The 20,750-nt window shown below is 38.4% G+C and overlaps 1 protein-coding gene across 7 annotated transcripts in view; it reads right to left on the bottom strand.

The window, feature by feature from the left end:
* The window catches only part of SLC12A1 (solute carrier family 12 member 1), an 83,167-nt gene that overhangs the window by 48,375 nt on the left and 14,042 nt on the right, over positions 1–20,750 (bottom strand). For 2 of the 7 annotated variants that reach the window (XM_081047635.1, XM_081047638.1), the window contains exons 5-10: positions 15,836–15,931; positions 14,011–14,150; positions 11,722–11,832; positions 9,871–9,982; positions 8,179–8,306; positions 1,797–1,881 (exon numbers count right to left, since the gene is read on the bottom strand). In XM_081047635.1, the coding sequence (XP_080903761.1) occupies positions 1,797–1,881; positions 8,179–8,306; positions 9,871–9,982; positions 11,722–11,832; positions 14,011–14,150; positions 15,836–15,931 (672 nt within the window). Of the gene's footprint in view, positions 1–1,796; positions 1,882–8,178; positions 8,307–9,870; positions 9,983–11,721; positions 11,833–14,010; positions 14,151–15,835; positions 15,932–16,431; positions 16,528–17,062; positions 17,159–20,750 lie in introns of all 7 variants that reach the window. The other 5 variants (XM_081047639.1, XM_081047640.1, XM_081047636.1 and 2 more) reach the window with 3 other exon arrangements.

Below are 20,750 nucleotides of genomic sequence, written 5' to 3'. Positions count from 1 at the left end.
TTTCAAAGTATTTCTATAGGATAGTTTCCCAGAAATGGAGTTATAAAGTTTTTAAAGATCCTTGATATACATTTCAATCACTGACATTTCTTGTAAATTTTTGCAACTGCAATCTCTCCCATTATGTATTTGATAAGATTATTGAAATATATGAACATAGGCTGAAATATATATAAACTTTTCTGACCCACATGAAGGGTAAATAAATACAAACTAATGCCAAATAATAAAACTGTTCATTTTGCTTTTCAAATTCCAGCCAGGGTAAATTTTCTAATAAATGTAAGAGAGGTCCCAGTGACAGGTACTAATGAGAACCCTCAATTTTAGCCATGAATTTATATTCTTTAAATCTCAGAAAGACTTAAAAATCATAGAATCTTCAAGTTGAAAGAATCATTTAAAATAATCAGGGTGCAGGAATCTTTTTTATATAGGCCTGAGGGACGGCCTGCCAGCCTCTGCTGAACCACTTGAAATTATGGGTGTTGGTTACCAAGAAAAACTATCCATTCTGGATTTGACTTCTTTGCAGTGTTCATTTATGTTGACCTGACTTTTCTAAGTCATGTATTTTAACTTCTCCATAATATAATTCCCCTAACCGCCATGAAATCAATCCATGAGCCATTATTTGCACTAATGACCAGCCACGGACCCCATGAGTATCCTTCTCCTATCCTAGGAAAAGTATAGAAACAGATTTTCCCACTCATCAGGGGCAAAAACTAAAAGAATCTTTGAAATCAGGTCTCTAACTTTCTTCATTCTGTTTTTACTTTGTGTGAGGAAAAAAAAAACATTGGGGAAATTTAAGTGATTTCAGTGTCATTTAAAAACACGTTGATTTAACAAAAGCATTGGAATAACATCTCTTTACATGTAACTAAACTTGGAAATGCCACAACAATACAGTTAACATTATTCAATTTCCTCAAATGAGAGGCAGTGAGAGAAACAAGAATCTAAATTAATTGTTTTGCTTTTTTCTTTAGAAACCAACTCAAGATATATGTGCTCTCCTAATCGTCTTCATAGTAAACAAGAGGACAACTGGGATGTGCCCTTCGAGCAGTGGTCATCCGGGTTTCTGTAGTGGTCCAGCCTGGGGCTCTATTCCCTAGTGTGCACAGAAAAGAGTTTTCTTCTCTGAATGTTCTATATTGCTTCCTCTCCCATAATGGCATAAGCATGAGGTGACCCCCAGCCGGGAGGAGGTGTGGCTGCAGGCAGCAGGTGGAACAAAAGTCAGCTTTGGAACAGCAGGCGAATCCATATATTTTCTGCTCAGTGAGCAACGTGGGGGCTGGTCACCCATACTGCTGGCAGCTGGGTCTTGTTCTGATTTCCTGCTGCTTAGTGACAGCGACATTTACATATTAGGGATAGCAGTGCAAGGAGGAGACACAGCCATCAATTCTATGTCTCTTCTATTTCCCTAAGGCTTTTGTTGTTGTTGTTGTTGTTTTTGTTTTGCTTTGGGTTTCTTTTCTTCGTTCTGGTCCTCACCTGCCTCCTTAAGGTAAGGGAGGGGGTGCTGGAAGTGGTGGCTTCCTTGGCAGCAGGAATATTATCAAAAGTAGCAAAATGGAACCCTTTTGTGTTCAGGTAAAATGACATCTGATTATCTCTACTCTAGTCCTGACCCAGAGACAACTGTGTCACAGTTTAATTGCATTCAAACCCCTAAAATTGTTGCATTTTAAAAAACGTTCTTCTTACGTTCCACTGAAAACCCACTGGACATGAAGAGCCTTATAAATCTGGCATTCCAACACCAGAGACAAACAACTTACCTACACAAATAGCAACTCCTATGTAGGCAACGGTGGTGATGAAAATGGCCAGCATGGTTCCTCTAGGGATGGCATCTTGGGGATCCTTTGAAAAAATAACATGGAGGTATGAGGAGAAAGGGTAGAATAAGAGACAGAGATCACTTGGAGTTATTTCTGTATTTTCAAAATTTTAGGCTACCGTTCCTGAGGCAAGTTCTAAAGAAAAGATCAAGCAAATGGCAAAATGGTTCTTTGGGGACAAAGACAAAGTACTTAGAGTGAATAAGGAAATCTGTAGAGCTCTTTTTTTTCCAATGAGAGGTGGTAGAGCAGCCTCCGCAGCAGACGCAGAGATGCAGATCTTTGTGAAGATTCTGATGGCAAGACCAGCACACTCGAGGTGGAGCCCAGGGACTCTCAGGGATGCTATTGAGAGCATCAAAGCTAAATTCCAAGACAAGGAGGGCCTCCCATCTGGCCGACGGGGCCTGATATTGGCGGGCAAATAGCTGGAGGATGGCTGCACTCTCTGCGACTATAATATCCAGAAAGTATCCACCCTGCCCTTGGTGCTTTCTTTGCAGGGCAGCATCATCGAGCCTTCCCTTCGCAAGCTTGCCTTGAAGTACAAATGCAACAAGATGATCTGCCACAAGTGTAGTGTGGCCACACCAACAACCTACACCCCAAGAAGAAGGTCAAATAAAGGCCCTCCACCGCCACCTCGGCCCACAGGGCGGCCTCCTTGGCCAAAGTGCTTGGCCCTGGGGCTTCAGTAAAGTTTCCCTTTCATTGAAAAAGAAGAAAGAGAGAGAGAGAGAGAGAGAGAGAGAGAGAGAGAGAGAGAGAGAGAGAGAGAGAGAAAGAAAAAAGAAAGAAAGATGAAGAACTTTGCACTGAACAGAAGAGATCTCTAATTGTCCAGGAGGGAGGTTTTATAGAAAAGTACATTAGTTCACTCACTAACGCTTCTCTTTCTTTTCTTTATCTTCTGTGAATTTCATGCAGATTTATTAGACCTTAAATTATTACGAGAGATATACAACCATACCCGGCACATTGACAATATCTCTGTGTGTATTTGTTTTGGGCTAAGCTAGGCTTGGCTTTTAAAAAAATCACTTTTGATTAAGCAAAAAGGATGATCTGCTAAATTCTCCAATCCCTCAAATTTCCCACTTGGAATCTAGTTCAGGAATGACTGCAATGGGAGATATTTAATTTTCATAAGCAGGCATAAAGAAAGAGACAAATTTAAGCTGATACCAGAAAATGGGCTTTTCTCTTGCTTAAAATGTATATGAATTCACTGAGCTGAACTGACATCATTTTAGATCCTATTTGGGGTCTAAATCATGTCATAATCAATTCCAAGCAGCATAACATCTGAATAATTGAATTCAACTTAACAGGGATTATTAAATAAAGATTTAAATACAGTCATTGTTTATATAGGACAGTGCCTAGCATATAGTAGGAGTCAAGAAATATTGAATTGGGGGAATCACAATCTCAGTAGGCATTAGCTCCCCCAGGAGAGGACATGAGACTCATCAATACAAACAAGCAATCAATGCCGTGAAAGTGTGAAGTTGTTTTTATTCTTTTTTTTTTTATAGCTTAAATTTGTTGATTAAATCCATCCAAAAAGTGAACTCATGGTGAGTGTAAACTCAACCTGACAGCTGGAAATGATAACTAAACCAAGCAAATCTGTCCCTGCATGGGAGTAATCTATCCCTACGGGTCACTCTGTGATCATTAATTCCTTCTCACTCTTTTAGGAATAAAACAAACATGGTTTGTTTTAATACGTACATACCCAGCCTCTTCCTTCGAAGCTATTGTCTCCAAAAGTGAATGTGGGAAGTGTGTGCAATTAAGCAACACATAGAAGGAAGGAGAAGACAATCGTGGCCCTGTTCAATCTCCTAATTCATGTTATGTTTCTAAATGTATTGTGTTGATTAAGGATTTTGGGGGATCTGAGTGAAATGTGAAGAACTGATGTAAGTGGGAAGAAAGGGAATATATGTGAGGATAAGAAGAGGTGTGAAGATGGTAGGTAGTCTTGCACCTAAAACACAAAAACTTAGTCTTTATTTAGAACTATCTATTACAAGTTCTAAAATTACTTATTTAGCACTTACATGAGGGTCAAACTTGACTCAATGTAAATTGTGATGCCAATCTCTTAATGTATGATCACATATTCACGTTGTCTGGTCTAGCTGCATTTCCCCTAGACAGGGTTCAGGACTGTGACAAATATTTAGCTTTCATTCTAAATGTTAGTTTCCACCCCACATCCCAGCTGTTACCCAAAATCTAACCTTCCTTCACCCTTCTTCACTAAATATTACATTTTTTTCTCAAGACAGAATAGAAGGAATCTATTAGATTGCTGTTTTCAGAGCATGTCAACCACATCTTAATCTTGCATCTCTGAAACTTCATCTACACTCTATTGATTAGGCTTGGGTACCTCCCACATCTTCTCCCAGGCACATATTTACAGATATAAATGAATGTCTTAACACATAGATGGTTCAGGATGGAATGTTGTAGTATCATCCTCTTGTGCCAACTCTCATTGACGGTCACTGGCAGCCTGAAGTGCCATCTTGAGAAGTGTGCTAAGGTTGTGAGCAGAGGTAGCATCTTGCATATTCCCATAGTGTGTAAAAAATAAATGTTTACTAAGGTGATCTGAATCTATTATGTTTTGGTTATTTCCAATTTCACTCTTAGAAATAAATATGGAAGCTTCCTAGCCACTTCCCTATATGCAATCACCTCTCAGTCCTTATCATGCTTGACAACTCTGGTTTCTGATGGTAAATTATTACTTCTTAAAGCGTTCTCCTCCTTTGGCTTTCATGACCGCCCTCTCTCTTGGGTTCTCCTACCTCTTCCTCTTTCTTCTTCATGGGTTCCTTTTCCACCTTCAATACTTTGAATGTCTGTTGCCCTGGATGCTGCCTTGGTACTCTCCTCTTCTGCCTCTTGCACAGACCTGGATGAACTCATCCATGCCATGGCTTCCAATCCTGCTCTCATTCCTTTCCAGAGCTCCAGACTCATAAATCTAGCCACACACTAGACATATCCACTCTGATGTCCTTCTGTCATTTCCACCCCCATGACCAAATCTGAACTTCTTTTTTCTTATCTATTATACCATGGAATCAGTTCAGCAGGTTCCAACCAGCATTAAAAGAATATAGTATAAGAGAACTAATGTGAAAAGATCAGAAGACATCATTTTTAGTAAAATAAAGAACTGTTTGGGGAAAATTTTGTATGTGTGCAGTTGATTGTGATCTATAATGTTTTCTTACTGCGGATCATAGTAAAAAAAAAAATCCTTTTCATTTCCTCTCCTAGGTAACTCTAAGAAAAGCTGACCCTTTTGATTCAATTCCCTTGCCATACCCTCAATTCAAGACCATGTCATCTCTGTGCAGACTACCATGATATCTTATAACTGATCTTTTTGCCTCGTCTCCCACCCTCTAATCCATCCTTCACAAATGCTAGCAGGCTTTCTGTAAAACACATGTCTAATCCTGATCTAATCTCCTTAGTGTCTCTAGCTAGTTTTGGGATAATATCCAAACTCCATTGTCAGTAGTCTAAAGGACCTCTGAGTTCTGTTTAATAGCATACTGTAGTATATGTGATAAAAGTTAAGCTTCATTATAAAATCACCAAAATATTTTAAATAGAAAGAATAAAACTTTTTGTAATAATGCTATGACCACTTGTACCCTGAAAATCATGATGAAATATCCTCTGCATTTTCTTTCCATGTGATCTCAAAATCAGAGATTTCTTAGTACAGATTGATGGAAAAGTAAAAATTACTAATATGGAACCACTAAATCAAGTTAGCATTTATGGTGGGAGAAAGAAATTGTAAGTTTTGCCTTTTTAGGTAGGGATATCTTCCAGTTCTCTGCTTACTTGTGGATTACCTAGGACACATAGAAGGTCCTTTATAAATATGTTGATTAATATATTGATGAAAAGATTCACTTGCATGCCTCACTCTGCACATTAACTACTTTCCATCAGCAGCATCTTTCTTTGTGCCTTTTTACATTCCATGCTGACTGTTCCAAATGTCCCTCTCTTCTATGTTCTATTGATGAGCTCCTACTCGGCCCTTAAATTTGGATTGAGTGTCCCCTCCTCTGACAGCCTTCCCTTACTTCTTTAGGGACAGGCAATTACTGTTTCTTCTTTCCCTTGCACACAATCTGTTTTTGCTTCTTATGACTCAATTTGAGTAAGTGTGTCTCCCTCTTGGACCATGAGCTCCTTGACGGAAAGATCAAACTCTTCTTTGCTTCCCCAGTGCCTGGTGTAAGTAGGCGCTCAGTAAGTATTGGCTGAGCTGAACTAACTACTACGCCTCTATTACAAATAATCTTTAAGGAGTCTAAGAAAAGAAAACTATTCTTTAAATGTGCGCATACAGATTGCAGAAATTTAAATCAGTGACATATAATGCTTTTCCAAATCTGAAAAACTGGGAGCTCGACATCCATAGCTAAATTTCATTAAACAGTGATACCGCTTGAATCATTGCAAACAAGTTACTTAATTTTTGAGCCTCAGCCTAATCTTTTTTTTAATGCCATGTTTCTGCTAAAGAATTTACCATGGCACTGTGGTCCTTAATATGACAAATCTAAATGTGTTTATTCCTTCACTCAATAAATATTTATTGAAGCCTTACTAGCTCCCAGGATATAGCAATGAACAAAACCAAAGGCAAAGTCACATTCACCATTATGTTCTATGGCAAGCACCTCTGGCTCAGTTCCCTCCAACAGCTGTTTCCTTGCCTTGCAAGGTTATCCAGCCTCATGAGGGCGTCTCCAGTTAAACTGTGAGAGATTCCTTATTGTTCCCAGTTTCTCCATGCATGAGTGTTCTTTTGTCTTCTCTCCCTGTAGTACATTTTTTCACCAATAGTCAGTACCTAGCCTTTGATTTCAGTTCACACTCAAAAGTTACTTCCTTGAGGAAATCATCCTTAACAATTATTTATTCATTATTTTTATTTTATTAATTAATTAATTAATTTATAAACATATTTATATATTTTTAATTTATATATTTATATAATTATATATAAATATATTTATATATTTAATTTATATATTTGTAAATATATTTATATTATTTTATTATTTATTTATTTATTTATTTATTTATAAATATATTTATTTATTTATAAATATTATTTATAAATATATTTATTTATTAATCCATTTGGACAGTGCATACAGTTTTCATTTATATATATAATAAATATAATATAATATCATGTCATATCATATCATATCATATAAATATGTCTTGATGGCTCTTGCAAATATTTCTTGTCTTCTAAAGTAGATATAAATTTATTGAGGAAAAACCTGTGTGTGCGATAGAAGCCATTTATTGTCTCCCAAACAGCCACTCTCACCTTCCTCCTTTTAATACTAGAACCCCCCCTAAAATTTTTATCTGGGCACATGGCTGCCCAGCTAGATACTACATTTCTCAGCCTTCTTTGCATTGAGGGAAGGCCTCAGACAAAATTCTGGCCAGTGGAATGCCAACAAAAGTGACACATGCAAGGTCCAGGAATTGCTTGTCCTCCACTTCCTTATTTCCCCTCCTATAGACTAGAATGTGATATTGGAAGTGATCAGACTAGGGCAAACCCCAAGGGAATGGTAAAACAAGGGAGGTCATCTGGGTTCCTGGGCTACCTTTAGGAGCAGATCTTTTTTATTCCCCTTGATGGCTATTCAGCTCAAATTTTAATGCAGTAGAAAAACAAACTTCTATCTTGTTTAGGTCACTGTTACTGGATTTTTATAAAACATTAAAAGCAATATCCTAACTAATACAGTGCTCATTATAGTACTTAACATAGAACAATACGTTAGTGAATGCTAAATAACTACCTATCAAATGAGTGAATGTACCTCTGAATTCAATGCCATATGTTCAGTAACAAAGTAAATTTTTTTTGGGGGGGGTTTGTTATTTCTTGAATGTTCCGTGTTCTTGTTCACCATGTGTTTAAACGAGAAAGGGTGGTTCTCATATTTTTTTTTCACTGAGCTATATTCATTTTGTTGGAAATGTGATACACTGTCAACGTACTCTGCCCTTCTGATATCACTAAATAAGAATTCTGGAAGGACTATCTGGAATTGGATAGTTTGACATTAAACTTTGGCATTAAAAGACAATTTTTAAATAACCAGGAAACCTTACAGAAATCTTGCAGTTTTGCAATCTGTAGAGAAACAGGGTCATTATCGATGTCTTCTGCTGCCCACCAACTATACCACCACCTCCCGGGACTACAAAAGCAGAGAAAACAACATACCTCCAAGTCTCCTGAGATATTGGCCCCTGCGAGAATCCCAGTAGCTGCCGGGAAGAAAATGGCAAAGACAGAGAAGAAGCCTTCACCTTTTGTGAAGCTTGGCCCAAAGTTTTCTGCAAATATTGATGCTGCAACACAAACAATGACAAAATTATCATGTAAATTTTTTTCACAGAGTAGGAGATAAAGTTACTGTTGGCATTCGTAGCCCGAAATGCACATGGGTTCCTATAATCTACATGGAATAAACTCAAAGATGTTGGTGGACTTGTGGTGAACCTTATGTTAATATTTGTCAAAGGTCAAAATACATATCCTAAGGTTTTAGATCTCCAGGAAAAAACTCTAAAAATCCATAAATTTTGTGTCAACGAAGACCCAGGCCACCTGTCTTCTTTGAATTTAGAAGACTGAAAAAGGAGGAAATGAAGAATTCTCTCATGATAACACTGGCATACTCACAAATATACCACACACATGTACTGTCATATATATATATATACAACTACATTCTCACATGCACAAATACCTTAATCAACACACTACTTTTCTATGCTTTTTTAAATTGAAGGTGAACCTTGTTGGTTAGTTTTGCTACTAATATTCTAACCTCCCCGCTCCTTGCTCCCAAAGATTACATCTTAAATTCTTATACTAAATTCTAATATATGGGAGAATAATATCAGGAAGAGCTTTGGTCATCAAATAATACTATCTCACAGGTTGTCACCATATTACTTCAATGAAAGGAAATAATCTAGAAGAAACACAGAAAGGAAAAGGAAGCGAAAAGAGGAAGGAAGAAAAATGTGAACAAAAGAATCTGGAGTAATGCAAAAACAAGTAAAGAAAATTTATAGTACCAGAAAAAATACAGCAGGAGTTGGAAGGAGAAAGAATAGAAAGAAGAAAGATGATAACAATGCAAGGCAAACAAGACAATCTTTACAAAGAAAAAGAATCAGAACCAAAGAGGTGTTGTGATATAAAAAAAGAAATGAATAGTGACAACTGAGTAAATGAAGGGAAATATTTTTTAAATCTCATCAATGGATCTTGAGTAAGTTAGAGTGGAAAATTAGGAAAGAATAGGTAGGTAGAGTAAAACGGGAGAGAAATCAAATGTCCAATGTCATGCTTTGTGGCATTATCATTGGATGCTACACTAAGTAACTCCTACAATTTTTTATGCTTGAAAACTTGACAGTGATACTTAACTAGGTAAGGCTCTAAAAAGGGAACGTGCAAAAAAGTAAAGCAGTATTTTTGTCTTTAGTGACAAAAAGTGAGCGTGTTTGTCTTTAGTGCTCCCAATCGTTGAACAAATGGCCTGAGCTTTTTTCTCTTTCCCTGCAGGTACACTCTGTTTCTACTCTGGACAGCAACAACAATTTGTCTAACACTTTAAGGTTTTCTAAACACTTTTATACCCACTATCTATTTGCTACTCAAAAATCCCTTCAGGGAGTTATTATTATCATGCACACATTACCAGGAAAATCGGAGACCTGAACATATTAAGTGACCCGTTTCACTGATAAGTAGCATCATTGACGCTCTCTGGAATCCCACTCCAGACTCTTCCCTGGATCACACTAGGATTTCAAGGCTGGAGTGGGGGTCACAGGGATGGTGATGGAGGCGAATGATGGAGAACCATTTATAGCAAAGCAGTTCATTTATCACACGTACCTTGGTAGTTAAAGAAACCTCTGGACTTCTTCTCATTGTTGGATGGAATGACAGTTCCAATGAAGAAGTTTGCTATAGCAATAAGAAGAATGACTAGTAGGACCACTTGAGCCTGGAATGGCAAAGTAAAAGGAGTCCAAATTAGATTTATTTAACAGCTTTTTACATAGTTACAAAAGTTATGTGTCCACTGAAGACTGCAGTGTCCTCAGGAATATAAATGCAGCCCAAAATTTTAGCATTCATGGAGTTTATTTCCTTTCTAGGCAGAGCACCCTGGATTCCTTCCCTTTCCAGAGCTTACTGCAGGAGTACGAGAACACAGAATGACTCGTAGAATCTGCCTGATGCTTAATGCATTTGATGTTGGGCTGCCACGATGTGCTCAGCACAAGCAGTCTGCAAGGTTGACCAGCCAAATTGTCTTTATTTCTTCATATGTTTTGAAGTGTTTTTTTTGGGGGGGTCTTGGCATTCCCATATGCTGTTCCCTCTGCTAAGAAGGCACTTCTACTCTTGGCATAACTATTTTCTTCTTCTCATTTTCTAAGTCTTAGTTACCTTCTCAGACAGGCCTTTCTTGACCACTGAATCTAAATAATAACAATTAATGTTCACTGAGGGCTTACAACATAACAGACACAGATTAAACTGTACCAGTATTCTTTCAGATAAGTAATACCACCAATAACCATATGAAGCAGGTAATATTATCATCTTCATTTTAAAGATTAAAAAACTGAGGCACAGATAGGTTAAGCAGTTTACTAAAGGTCATAGGGACATAAAGCAGATTCAAGAAATCCAAGCATTCTAACAGCAGAGCTGGCGCTTTAAATTCTACCGTCTCCTGCCTCCTGCCTCCTGTGAAACTACATTGCCTCCCTCAGGGAATAAAGTCATCGAAAGTAGACTCCCCATTATTTTCTATTCAGTGCCCTGTTTATTTTCTTCACAGCACTTTTACAATTTACCATTTTAGATTTACTTGTTTATCTACCTGATTATTACTCATATCCTCAGAGACCATATACTCAACCAGGGTAGGAATTCAGTTTTATTCACAACTGAATATCCAGAGCCTAGCAGAATGCCCAGCACATGTAAGCGCTTAATCAATTTTTGTTTAGTGTAGAAATACATAATCCATAAGTAAGTGCCTTGTAGGAACGTTTATTATTGCCTTATATAGGTGGAAGACCTTGGCCATCTTTTCATTTCTGGTGACCGCTTGAGGTCTAATTGCCCATCTCCAGGCACATAGGATCCGTTTCTATTGCACCAATCACTCTAGGGAGTTACGAAGCAGGTAATAAACGTGCTTCCCATCACTCAGAAATTGCTGTTTTACTACTAGTTAAATCCAGATAGTCTTTAGTTCCAGGGCCAATGATGCTCTCAAATTTGCTACTGACGCACTTCCTGGGTTTTAGAAGAGAATGACAGTTTCTGCGTCTATTACCTTCTCCCAACATATTTGCCATTTCTTTTGGCTTTTAGCACCTTGAAAGGGGATACCAGAAGCGGGATTGAGAGACTTCCATCATGTACTGTTGTTATGATCATAAGGGGTCTTGTGTGTGATGATGGCAGCAACCTTGGTAGTTGTGTTACTGTGATGATATTATAAAGGACAAAGTACAGGTCTGATCATATGACACATGAACTGCGAGTCATGACTGCCTGGACCTCGGGGTTTGATGGCTTTGGTGTTCCACCACACATTAACTTACAATTTTTCCATAGTAAGTAATAACAGCAATTCTTTTTGAATATGAGATTCCTTCTACCCCTGCAATTTGTTCAGGACCTGACCAGCAGTTGTTGATAACTTCATTGTGAGAAATTCACCTTTGCTTCCCATTCCATTCCAGCTACTGAAATTCCTAAGAGAATCACCACTGTAATGGAGCCTATTATCCGGATATCATTGGTTGGATCCACCATCATTGAATCACTCTCCTGGAAAAAAATTTTCAAAACTGGTTAGAGAAGGAGGTTTTCTCCCCCTATATTTCTTTCTTTCTTTTTTTTTTTTTTTAAATTTTATTGGGGAAGGGGAACAGGACTTTATTGGGGAAGAGTGTGTACTTCCAGGACTTTTTTTCCAAGTCAAGTTGTTGTCCTTTCGATGTTAGCTGTGGAGGGCGCAGCTCAGCTCCAGGTCCAGTTGCCATTGGTAGTTGCAGGGGGCGAAGCCCACCATCCCTTGCGGGAGTCGTACTCGGCAACCTTATGGTTGAGAGGATGCGCTCCAACCAACTGAGACATCCAGGAGCTCAGCAGCAGCTTAGCTCAAGGTGCCATGTTCAATCTTAGTTGCAGGGGGCACTGCCCACCATCTCTTGGGAGACTCGAGGAAATGAACTGGCAACCTTGTGGTTGAGAGCCCACTGGCCCATGTGGGAATCGAACCTGCAGCCTTTGGAGTTAGGAGCATGGAGCTCTAACTGCCTGAGCCACTGAGCCGGCCTCCCTCTATATTTCTTATTGTAGCATTTAATAGTAAGAAGAGATACTGTGCACTAATGTCTGGGACCATAGAGGATAATAGAAAAATGAAGTGCTCATAAATATGAGAAGATAAATAAACTAACATTTTTTCCTATAACAGGCCTTAGATAGCTAAGGTTAGGAGTCGGAAATTTTAGAGATTCATTCTGGTTACAGCTTTTGAAGCTGTCGTAGCATCAAGTAAGAGTATGTATACATACATATATCAAGTTTTGTTTTCAAAGAATGGCTAGTTATTTTTGTGTGTCAGGGAAATCCTAGAGGAATAAAAATGAGTGGTTTCCAGTGTGAATATTTGAACATGTGTTATTCAATTAAATAACAAGCTACACAAACCAGATAATGCACCTCTTGAAGATAAAATACCTTATGAACTATATAATCCACTCATTTATTCATCTAAGTTTTAAATAGAGGTACTGTTACCGATTGAATTCAGTGAGTGCTAGCACTATTACAAAAGGAAGACTAGAAGTTTGTTTGTATACCAGCTAATTCACGTGCTCATATATACGCCATCTAGGTGGGCCACCTAAACGAGGAAACGCGTAGAGTTCTGCAATAAGTTATTTTAATGTTTGAACTTTCTTTCCCTTTGAAAATCTATAACTGTAATAGTAATACAGTACTATCCCCTTATCTGCAGTTTCACTTTCCGTGGTTTGAGTTACCCGTGGTCAACAGTGGTCCAAAAATATTAAATGGAAAATTCCAGAAGTACACAATTCAGAGATTTTAAACTGAGTGCCATTCTGAGTAGCATGATGAAACCTTAAATTGTCCTACTCTGTCCCGCCTGAGACATAAATCTTCCCTTTGTGCAGTATATGCATGCTGTATACGATACCCCCTGTTAGTCACTTAGCAGCCTTCTCAGTTATTAGATCAACTGTCATGGTATTGCAGTGCTTGTGTTCCAGTCACCCTTATTTTACTTAATAATAGCCCCAAAGTGCAAAAGCAGTGATGCTGGCAATTTAGATATGCCAAAGAGAAACTGTAAAATGCTTCCTATAAGTGAAAAGGTGCATATGGTACAATAAGATATTTTGAGAGAGAGACACACACATTCACATAACTTTTATTACAATGTTATTATAATTGTTCTATTTTATTAATAGTTTTGTTGTTAGCCTCTTATTGTGCTTAATTTGTCAATTAAACTTTATCATAGGTAGGTGTGTATAGGAAAAAACATAGTATATGTGGTGTTCAATACTATCTATGGTTTCAGGCATCCATAGGGAGTCTTGGAATATATCCCCAATGGATAAGGGGGTTACTGTATGTTGCTGATAATAATGCCCATTATTTATCTGTTTTGTATTTTATACAGTATTTCATTTGATCTGTATCATATTTCTATAAAATACACAGAACATTATTAACCCATATTATGGATTTAGAAAACTGGTCCAAAATCTCTCAGCTGGTAAATATGAGAGCCAGGATTCCAAACCAGTTCTGATGCCAAGCCTAGGGCTCCTTCAACTATCCAACTTCCACATTCTGCAGACTAAACCTATTTCCTCTCATCTGGCCATCACGATATGCCTTTGTGCCCTGAAAAAACAACTTGAATCAAATCATTTTGCTTGGCTAACGAAAAGAAAAGCTTTTACTTACCTTAAGAAGGTCGACCACAGTCTCAGCAAATCCCACCACATACATAGCAACAGCCACCGCATTGGCAAAAGCAAAGATCAAGCCTATAGACCCACCAAACTCAGGCCCTAAGCTTCTGGAAATAAGATAGTAGGCCCCACCTGAAAAAAGAAACAAACATTCTCTACATTGAGGAACAACTAAGGGATTTAGTACATGACCAAATAATTTTGAACATCTGAAAACGCTTGACATATTATTCTAATAAAAATATTATAATTTCCTAACTTAGCCCTTCTTTTCACTCTGCATATATTATATAATAAAACAATTTAACTTAATAATATAATAGAACTATCCTGACTTAATCCTTTGTCTTTAAAAAAAAATTCACTGGAGAGTTCAATCAATAATGTAATGAAGTAAAATTTTATATCTGAAATTTCCAGGAGCAGGTAGGCCTAGGTAGAAAATGAAGTGACTGAAATTTATCATTGTTATTCTGACTTCTTTTCTGGTATAATTTTCTGGTATATGTTTGCTGTTTTAAAAAGTTTTCTGTATAGTGCTATGTATTATTCACTCTACAAATCAGACTTGGTTGTCTATGTTTTTAGCTAAGGAGGGATTATTATTGCCAAATACACATATGTATATGGATGGCAAATGGGAAAAAAGGGAGGAGAGGGCTTGGAACAAGTGCTTCTTCCTTGGACTTTGGAAAGGTAGTTCTATATATGGTTGTGTACTTCTGTGCATGTGAAAAGACTGAGCTGGACTTGTTAACTGCCTCGAGGGTACTGAGAGCAGGTTACTGAAAATAAAAAAGACTAGATGTTGAAAGGCCTAGATAATGAGATATTATCACACACTGTAGCAAATTAATAACTTCCTATATTGAGCTAATGTTAGAAGTCGACAGAATGGTAGGGAAATGACACCGAACAAACATATCTAAAAACAAAACAAAACAATCTTTTACTGAAAAGAAATTTTCTCCACCTTATTAATTCCTTTGGATTAAGGGGTCAAGGGCCCCTCTAAAAATGTTACCTATTACCTAGGTGGTGCAAATCCCCATTATTTCTTTTGTCCAGATTATATTAAATAAATTAGCTAGACAGTTACTTAGGCATGGTCAAAATGAGAGACAGGCAGACATTGTGAGAGGAGGTGTATTGTGGGTAGGGTGGTGTTTTAAAAGGTGTATGATGGGGAGGCCTGGATAAGGTACCCAAGTAGAGATCCTGAGGAGCCAAAAGGAGAGGGGAAGAAAGGAAGTTAGAACAATGATAAACTTCATCCACTTCATTTTCTGTTTGGGCCTGCTTGTTCCTAGATGATTTGAAAGAAACTCTGTTTTGTTTCTGTTTTCTTTTTAAGGATCTTCTCATGGCTATTGACCACTGAGAGCCATATTGGGGTAAACTCTGAGGACTTAACTGAGAAGTATCAGCAGTGTCAGCGGGGGCTGGGGGGGGGTGAGGGGGTGGGTGGGTGGGTGGGGGGACACTGGAGAAGACCCATGCTGAGGGGACCTGGGAGAGAGCCAGCAGGGCTCATTCAAGGCACAAAGAAATTGCCCTCTTTCTAGACACCTGGCCACTCTTTACTTTACAAACATGATTAATCACAGGAAATGGGTCAAAAAAGTCTTTCCTGGAGAGCTCTCAATTTTAATTGAGAAGAATTTTGCCTTACTCCTTAAATTTTGGATTCTTTTGTTTTGTTTTAAGCCTTTGAGGGACTTATTATCGATATACAATTTTTACTTCCCACATTAAACCAATTCTAGACATTATGACATAACCGAAGCTTATAGTCACAAGTAAAGGAATTGGCTTACCTCCTCTTACTACTCCATTCGTGCAAATAGCGGACATAGAAATACCTGTGAGTGTTGTCACGACCACACTCAGGCCAATGATGATCACTCCAAGACCTGTAAAATCCCCCAAGAAAAGTGTTTGGCTCCAGTACTTCAAGAAGTCACCAGTACTTCAGGACGCAGCAGCTGGAATCTTGTCATGAAAAACCTGAAATGTTCTAAAAAGATCCCGTTCCGCGAAGGTCTAGGAAGCACCTGAAATGTACTAAACTTTATACTGAAGCCATGTCCAGGAATCATTTTCCAAGAAACACCAAGAAGTGTGCAGACTAGCCTGAGAAATAAAATTTTTCCCCAAGGAGTTGGAGAATCTGGAAACCATGACCTGCAATGTGCCAGAGTTCCGTCAGAAAAGAGAAGATGGCTGATCAGAGTGGACCAGCACTTATACTCACAGTACCTTATGTTTCCTTCTGAATCCACCTCATCCAAAGAATTAGTCAGGCTTCAAGCACGTTGGGCTACTTTCTTGTCCCCATCAAAAAGAAGTATATAAAATGTTTTTGCCTACCCGTAGCAAGTGATGAGAGCTTTAGATATCTTAGAAATTTTACCTCCACGAACAAACCCGTTAGTTGCTATTGCGGAAGTTGACAACCCAGTAATAGAAGTTACCATGGTGGAAAGAAGAATTATGAGAACTCCAAGACCTGTCAGCAATGAAAGATAAAAGATATTACATTTTACTTTTCTTCCTTGGATTCCCTATTGCCACAAACTATACTGCCTTTAATTGAAGTTTTCACGTCCAAGCCTTGGGCCACAATGGAGTTCCTTGGTGCTAAGGAGAAACTGGCATAAAGCTCAAGTCAGGAAACTGCTCATTATGAAGAAGGATGATTTCCAAAAGTAAACACAATCTGAAATGCAGCCCTAAAAAGGAAAAGTTGACTTATGCTGGTGTCCTGGGAGAGAAACTACCCTGGCTGTGAAAAGACAAAACATGACATTTGACCTTCTCTCTTGCTTGAGAGGAACCTGAATGAGAGAGTTGGGGGTTTGACAAAGGTTAAATCCTTCCCCATTCTTCTTGTATCTCTCTTGCCTGGGGGGTGGGGGAGGGTGGAAAAAAAGGAACCAACTTGGATTACCTTTGAAAATACTCCAGAAAGGTCAGTGGTGAACTATTTGAGCCTGTGTTGCCTTTACCTTACAAAGGATCATGCAGGTCACAAGTTTAATTACCTCCTCTGACATATCCGTTTGTAGCAATAGCAGAGGTGGATAAACCAGTGATAGCAGTCACTGTCACGGCTAAGCCGATGATAATGACACCAAGACCTCAGTTGAGAGAGGAAAAATAGAGGCAATTAATAGGCGGAACAATCCCTTACATTGTTTACAAAAAAGCCAGCAAGTCTAGGGTAATCAGCAAACGACCACATCCGAGTTAACAAGTTAGCCTGATAATCACCACAGGGAAAGTGCTCAGCTCTGCCGTTTTCTGCCCGTGGTAGCACACATTCTAGGAACTCAAGAGCTAAGATGTGCAGTGAGAAGTTGCACACAGCTGCACAACTGTGGCTGGTCAAAATGTAATGTAAACTGCCTTTTTGATGAGGTTCTAGACACCTATAAACATAATAACTGGTCTATACAATCCCAAGCTGTTACTATAACTAAAGAGTAAACGTTCATTTTTCCAGGTAACTATTTTTTTCTTTTACATACATTTGGTTGTGTAAGCGTGGAAAATGACACACAGCATAACAAATCGCTCATGTGGCAAATAAGTAAAGTAGGAAGAACCAAATTAAATGAGTTTCACTCATTGGCTATGTGACCGCTGGCAAGTTACTTATTTTCTGAGTCAAAATGGCAAAGAAATGAGAAAGAATGCGTGTGTAGAGTGGCTAGCATAGTGCAGAGAACACAGCACATAGTCAGTGCACTGCCTTTTGATTAGATCCACAATAATCATAAGAGCTATATGTTAGGTAACATGAGAAATGCAAGGAACAAATAAAATGAAACGAAAAAGTCTGCCCTCAACGATTTTGTGGTGGAGCAGGTCAATGATTACGAGTGGGAGAAGGTGGCAAGCCAAAATTCAGCTTCAAAAAATACACAACAAGGATACTGTAAAACAGCAGCATAGGCCACCCCCAAATATGCCACTTCAACATAAAAATTATTTTGAGCTAAAGGCAAATGAGAAGCAGATACCTCCCCCTATTGGCCTAAAATCAGGACATAAGTTTGCAAAGGTATCTCCTCTTTCCCTTTCCTTTATAACTGAAAGGGCAGAAGTTAAATCACCAGATACAATTCTAAACCCTTAGCAGCTGGAGATGATACCAGAGGAACTTACATAACAAACTTTACTTATCTTCCATTAATCCCCCCATATATTTGCCTTCCAATCATTTGCCACCCTAGAAAATCAGTCCTTTTCCTTTGTCTTGTCACTTCTCTGAAAATGTATCATGCTCTGGTTAAGATGCTGTATAAGCCCAACTCTAACCACTCCTCTGAATTCCTCATTGCTGAATCCTCCCGCGTGTATGCACACTGCACATGTTCATAAACCTCTGATAGTTTTTCTCTTGTTACTGTCTTTTGTCAGTCTAATTTGCAGAGCTTTAGCCAGTGACCCTAACATGCATAGTGGGAAAACAGCTTTTCACCCCTGCAATACCTTCCTCAATAGAGGCCAACCCAGAATTCGGGGAGAAGTTGTGGGGCTGAAATCACCCTCGTTCCAGCCAGAATGTTCTTGCCTGGAACCGTGTGGTATGTATGCTCCCCTACATAAAATGATGCTCCATAATTGTCGTTGGCAGTCTCTCTTGTTCCAAGGATGATTAGAAGGGTAGTTGGCCAAGAGAGGCTATGATCTCTCTGGTCATGCCCTGGGAGAAGGGGGAGTGGAGGGAGATTAAGGATAGAAATGGGAATGAGGTACTGGAGGCTGGCTCTTTTGATGCTCCTAGCTGTATCCTGGCTCTAGCAGAAGTGTCTAGGCTATTTTACAGGTTAAATTGCAGTAGGAAGAAGCTAACTGTGGGCATGACATGCAAACTTGGGCCGTATTGCTTTAGCCCCTGTAGACTCTTAAAAGTTTGGTGTTGTCAGAGAGAGCTGCACTAAATTTTTCGTATCTGTTGCATCACCACGATATCACTAAGTGGCCTCAATTCTTTGTACCCCTAGAGGTGATTTCTTTTTATCTTTTGTACATGAGTTTGCTCTTGACTTTGTTTTGTGGAAGTTTGATGTCAAATGTTTAGCTCTCACCAGCAACTGTACAAGGACATACAGTTGCATTTCAGGACATTAAACCTACTCTGACTTTATTATTTCCCTACCCTTATTTTCCCTTTGCCTCTACTTTTCCAACAATTTTTAATTTTTCCTTTTGCATTGTATATATTTTTGTAAACCATATGACATCCTGGAACCAAATTTTATGTATTTAAATAGCGAAGGATTTGCTTTCCTCTCATATTCAAACATAAAATCCCAGTTGACATAAAAGGCATAAAAGGCAACATAAAAGGCAATTGAGAGAACATTCAGTTCATATTTTCTCAAAATGTGGTCTTTGAACCACCTGCTTGAGGAAATGCCTGGGGTGCTTATTAAAAATGCTCAGACCTACTGAGTTTAGATCTTTCACAGTGAATCCCTGGATTCTGCAGTTTTATAACTTAACTTCCCCTGTAATTCTTATACACCCCACAGTCTTAAGACTATTGCACTACTCTCAGCCTATCTCAGTTTGTGTCTGCCTATTCAGCAAGGTTCTTTAGCATTATCTTCAAAGAGTTCACCTGGAAACAATTAATCCAGTTCCCTAATATTCACATAAGAAAATCGAACTCACAGAGTATAAATGACTTGCTTCAGGTCATACCTGCTTTTCACACTGTTTTTCTCTGCCTGATGGTTAAGTTTACTGGAAATCATCCTGCCCCAGCCAGTCTCCAAGACAGAGAACAACTAGATGGCATTATTGGCTCATTCTTCCATTTGCTTTTGGGGACAAGATAGCCAAAACTCTTAGCCTCTGAATGGTTACCTAAGGGCTATAGCTACTGTTACTTCTGTCTCTAGCTTCCTTCTGGCTTTGTTCCCGGGGTCTAGGCTTAAAGCATGTTCAGGTTCCTTCCCCAAACTATCCACATAAGAAGAAACTACTTGTATTTTTTCTTTTCTTACCCAATAAATGGGATGCAGACGGTGACTTAATCAATTCCTATAGCTTTATGTTTACAGCAAAGGCCAATAAAATAAGTAAGGGTGGTAATAAGTTTCTAAAGTCTATTTTCTGAGAATTAAAAGAAAAAAAGAACAACTTCCATTCAAAGGAAAACTTATTGAACACCCATTTAAATAGAACTCTACACTCTTCTAAAGTAGGCTTGAACTACTTAAATAAAAGGTCCTTATTAAAACAATACTGATACCTGAAAGTATAATAAAAATTTAGCAGAAGGTACGATTCTTCATATATTACAGTTTTGCAATAAACATGAAACTGGATTAAATGTGAAGAGTAATGTAAAATCTGATTAAAGTTCAGATTATTGCCCAAACATATGGATGTTAAATAAATTGCATTAAAAAGAATTACTCTTGCCCTTGGCTACACTCACACCTCCAAACAAAGTAATGTTTCTTGATGATCTCAATAAGTTACTAAACTGCCCTTAAAAACCTAATTTTGCATGAAGCCCTGGAGCAAAACCTTGGCAATATTAAGATGCAGATTTTCCATGGAGCAGCATATACTTATTTTGGACCCTGAGGCTGTAAACCTTCATTTGATATGCATCATAAAGCCTGCAAGCAGTCCTTTGTCAGGAACCCAGCAGTTGCCAAACATGAAACATGGAAAAGCTATGAGAACTGGTTCCAGTTTTTCAATTTA

The sequence above is a fragment of the Rhinolophus hipposideros genome (genome assembly GCF_964194185.1).
Source record: "Rhinolophus hipposideros genome assembly, chromosome: 5".
In the NCBI taxonomy this organism is placed as follows: Eukaryota; Metazoa; Chordata; class Mammalia; order Chiroptera; family Rhinolophidae; genus Rhinolophus; species Rhinolophus hipposideros.
The sequence above is the reverse complement of the archived record's forward strand: the minus strand, read 5'-3'. Positions and strand labels throughout refer to the sequence as shown.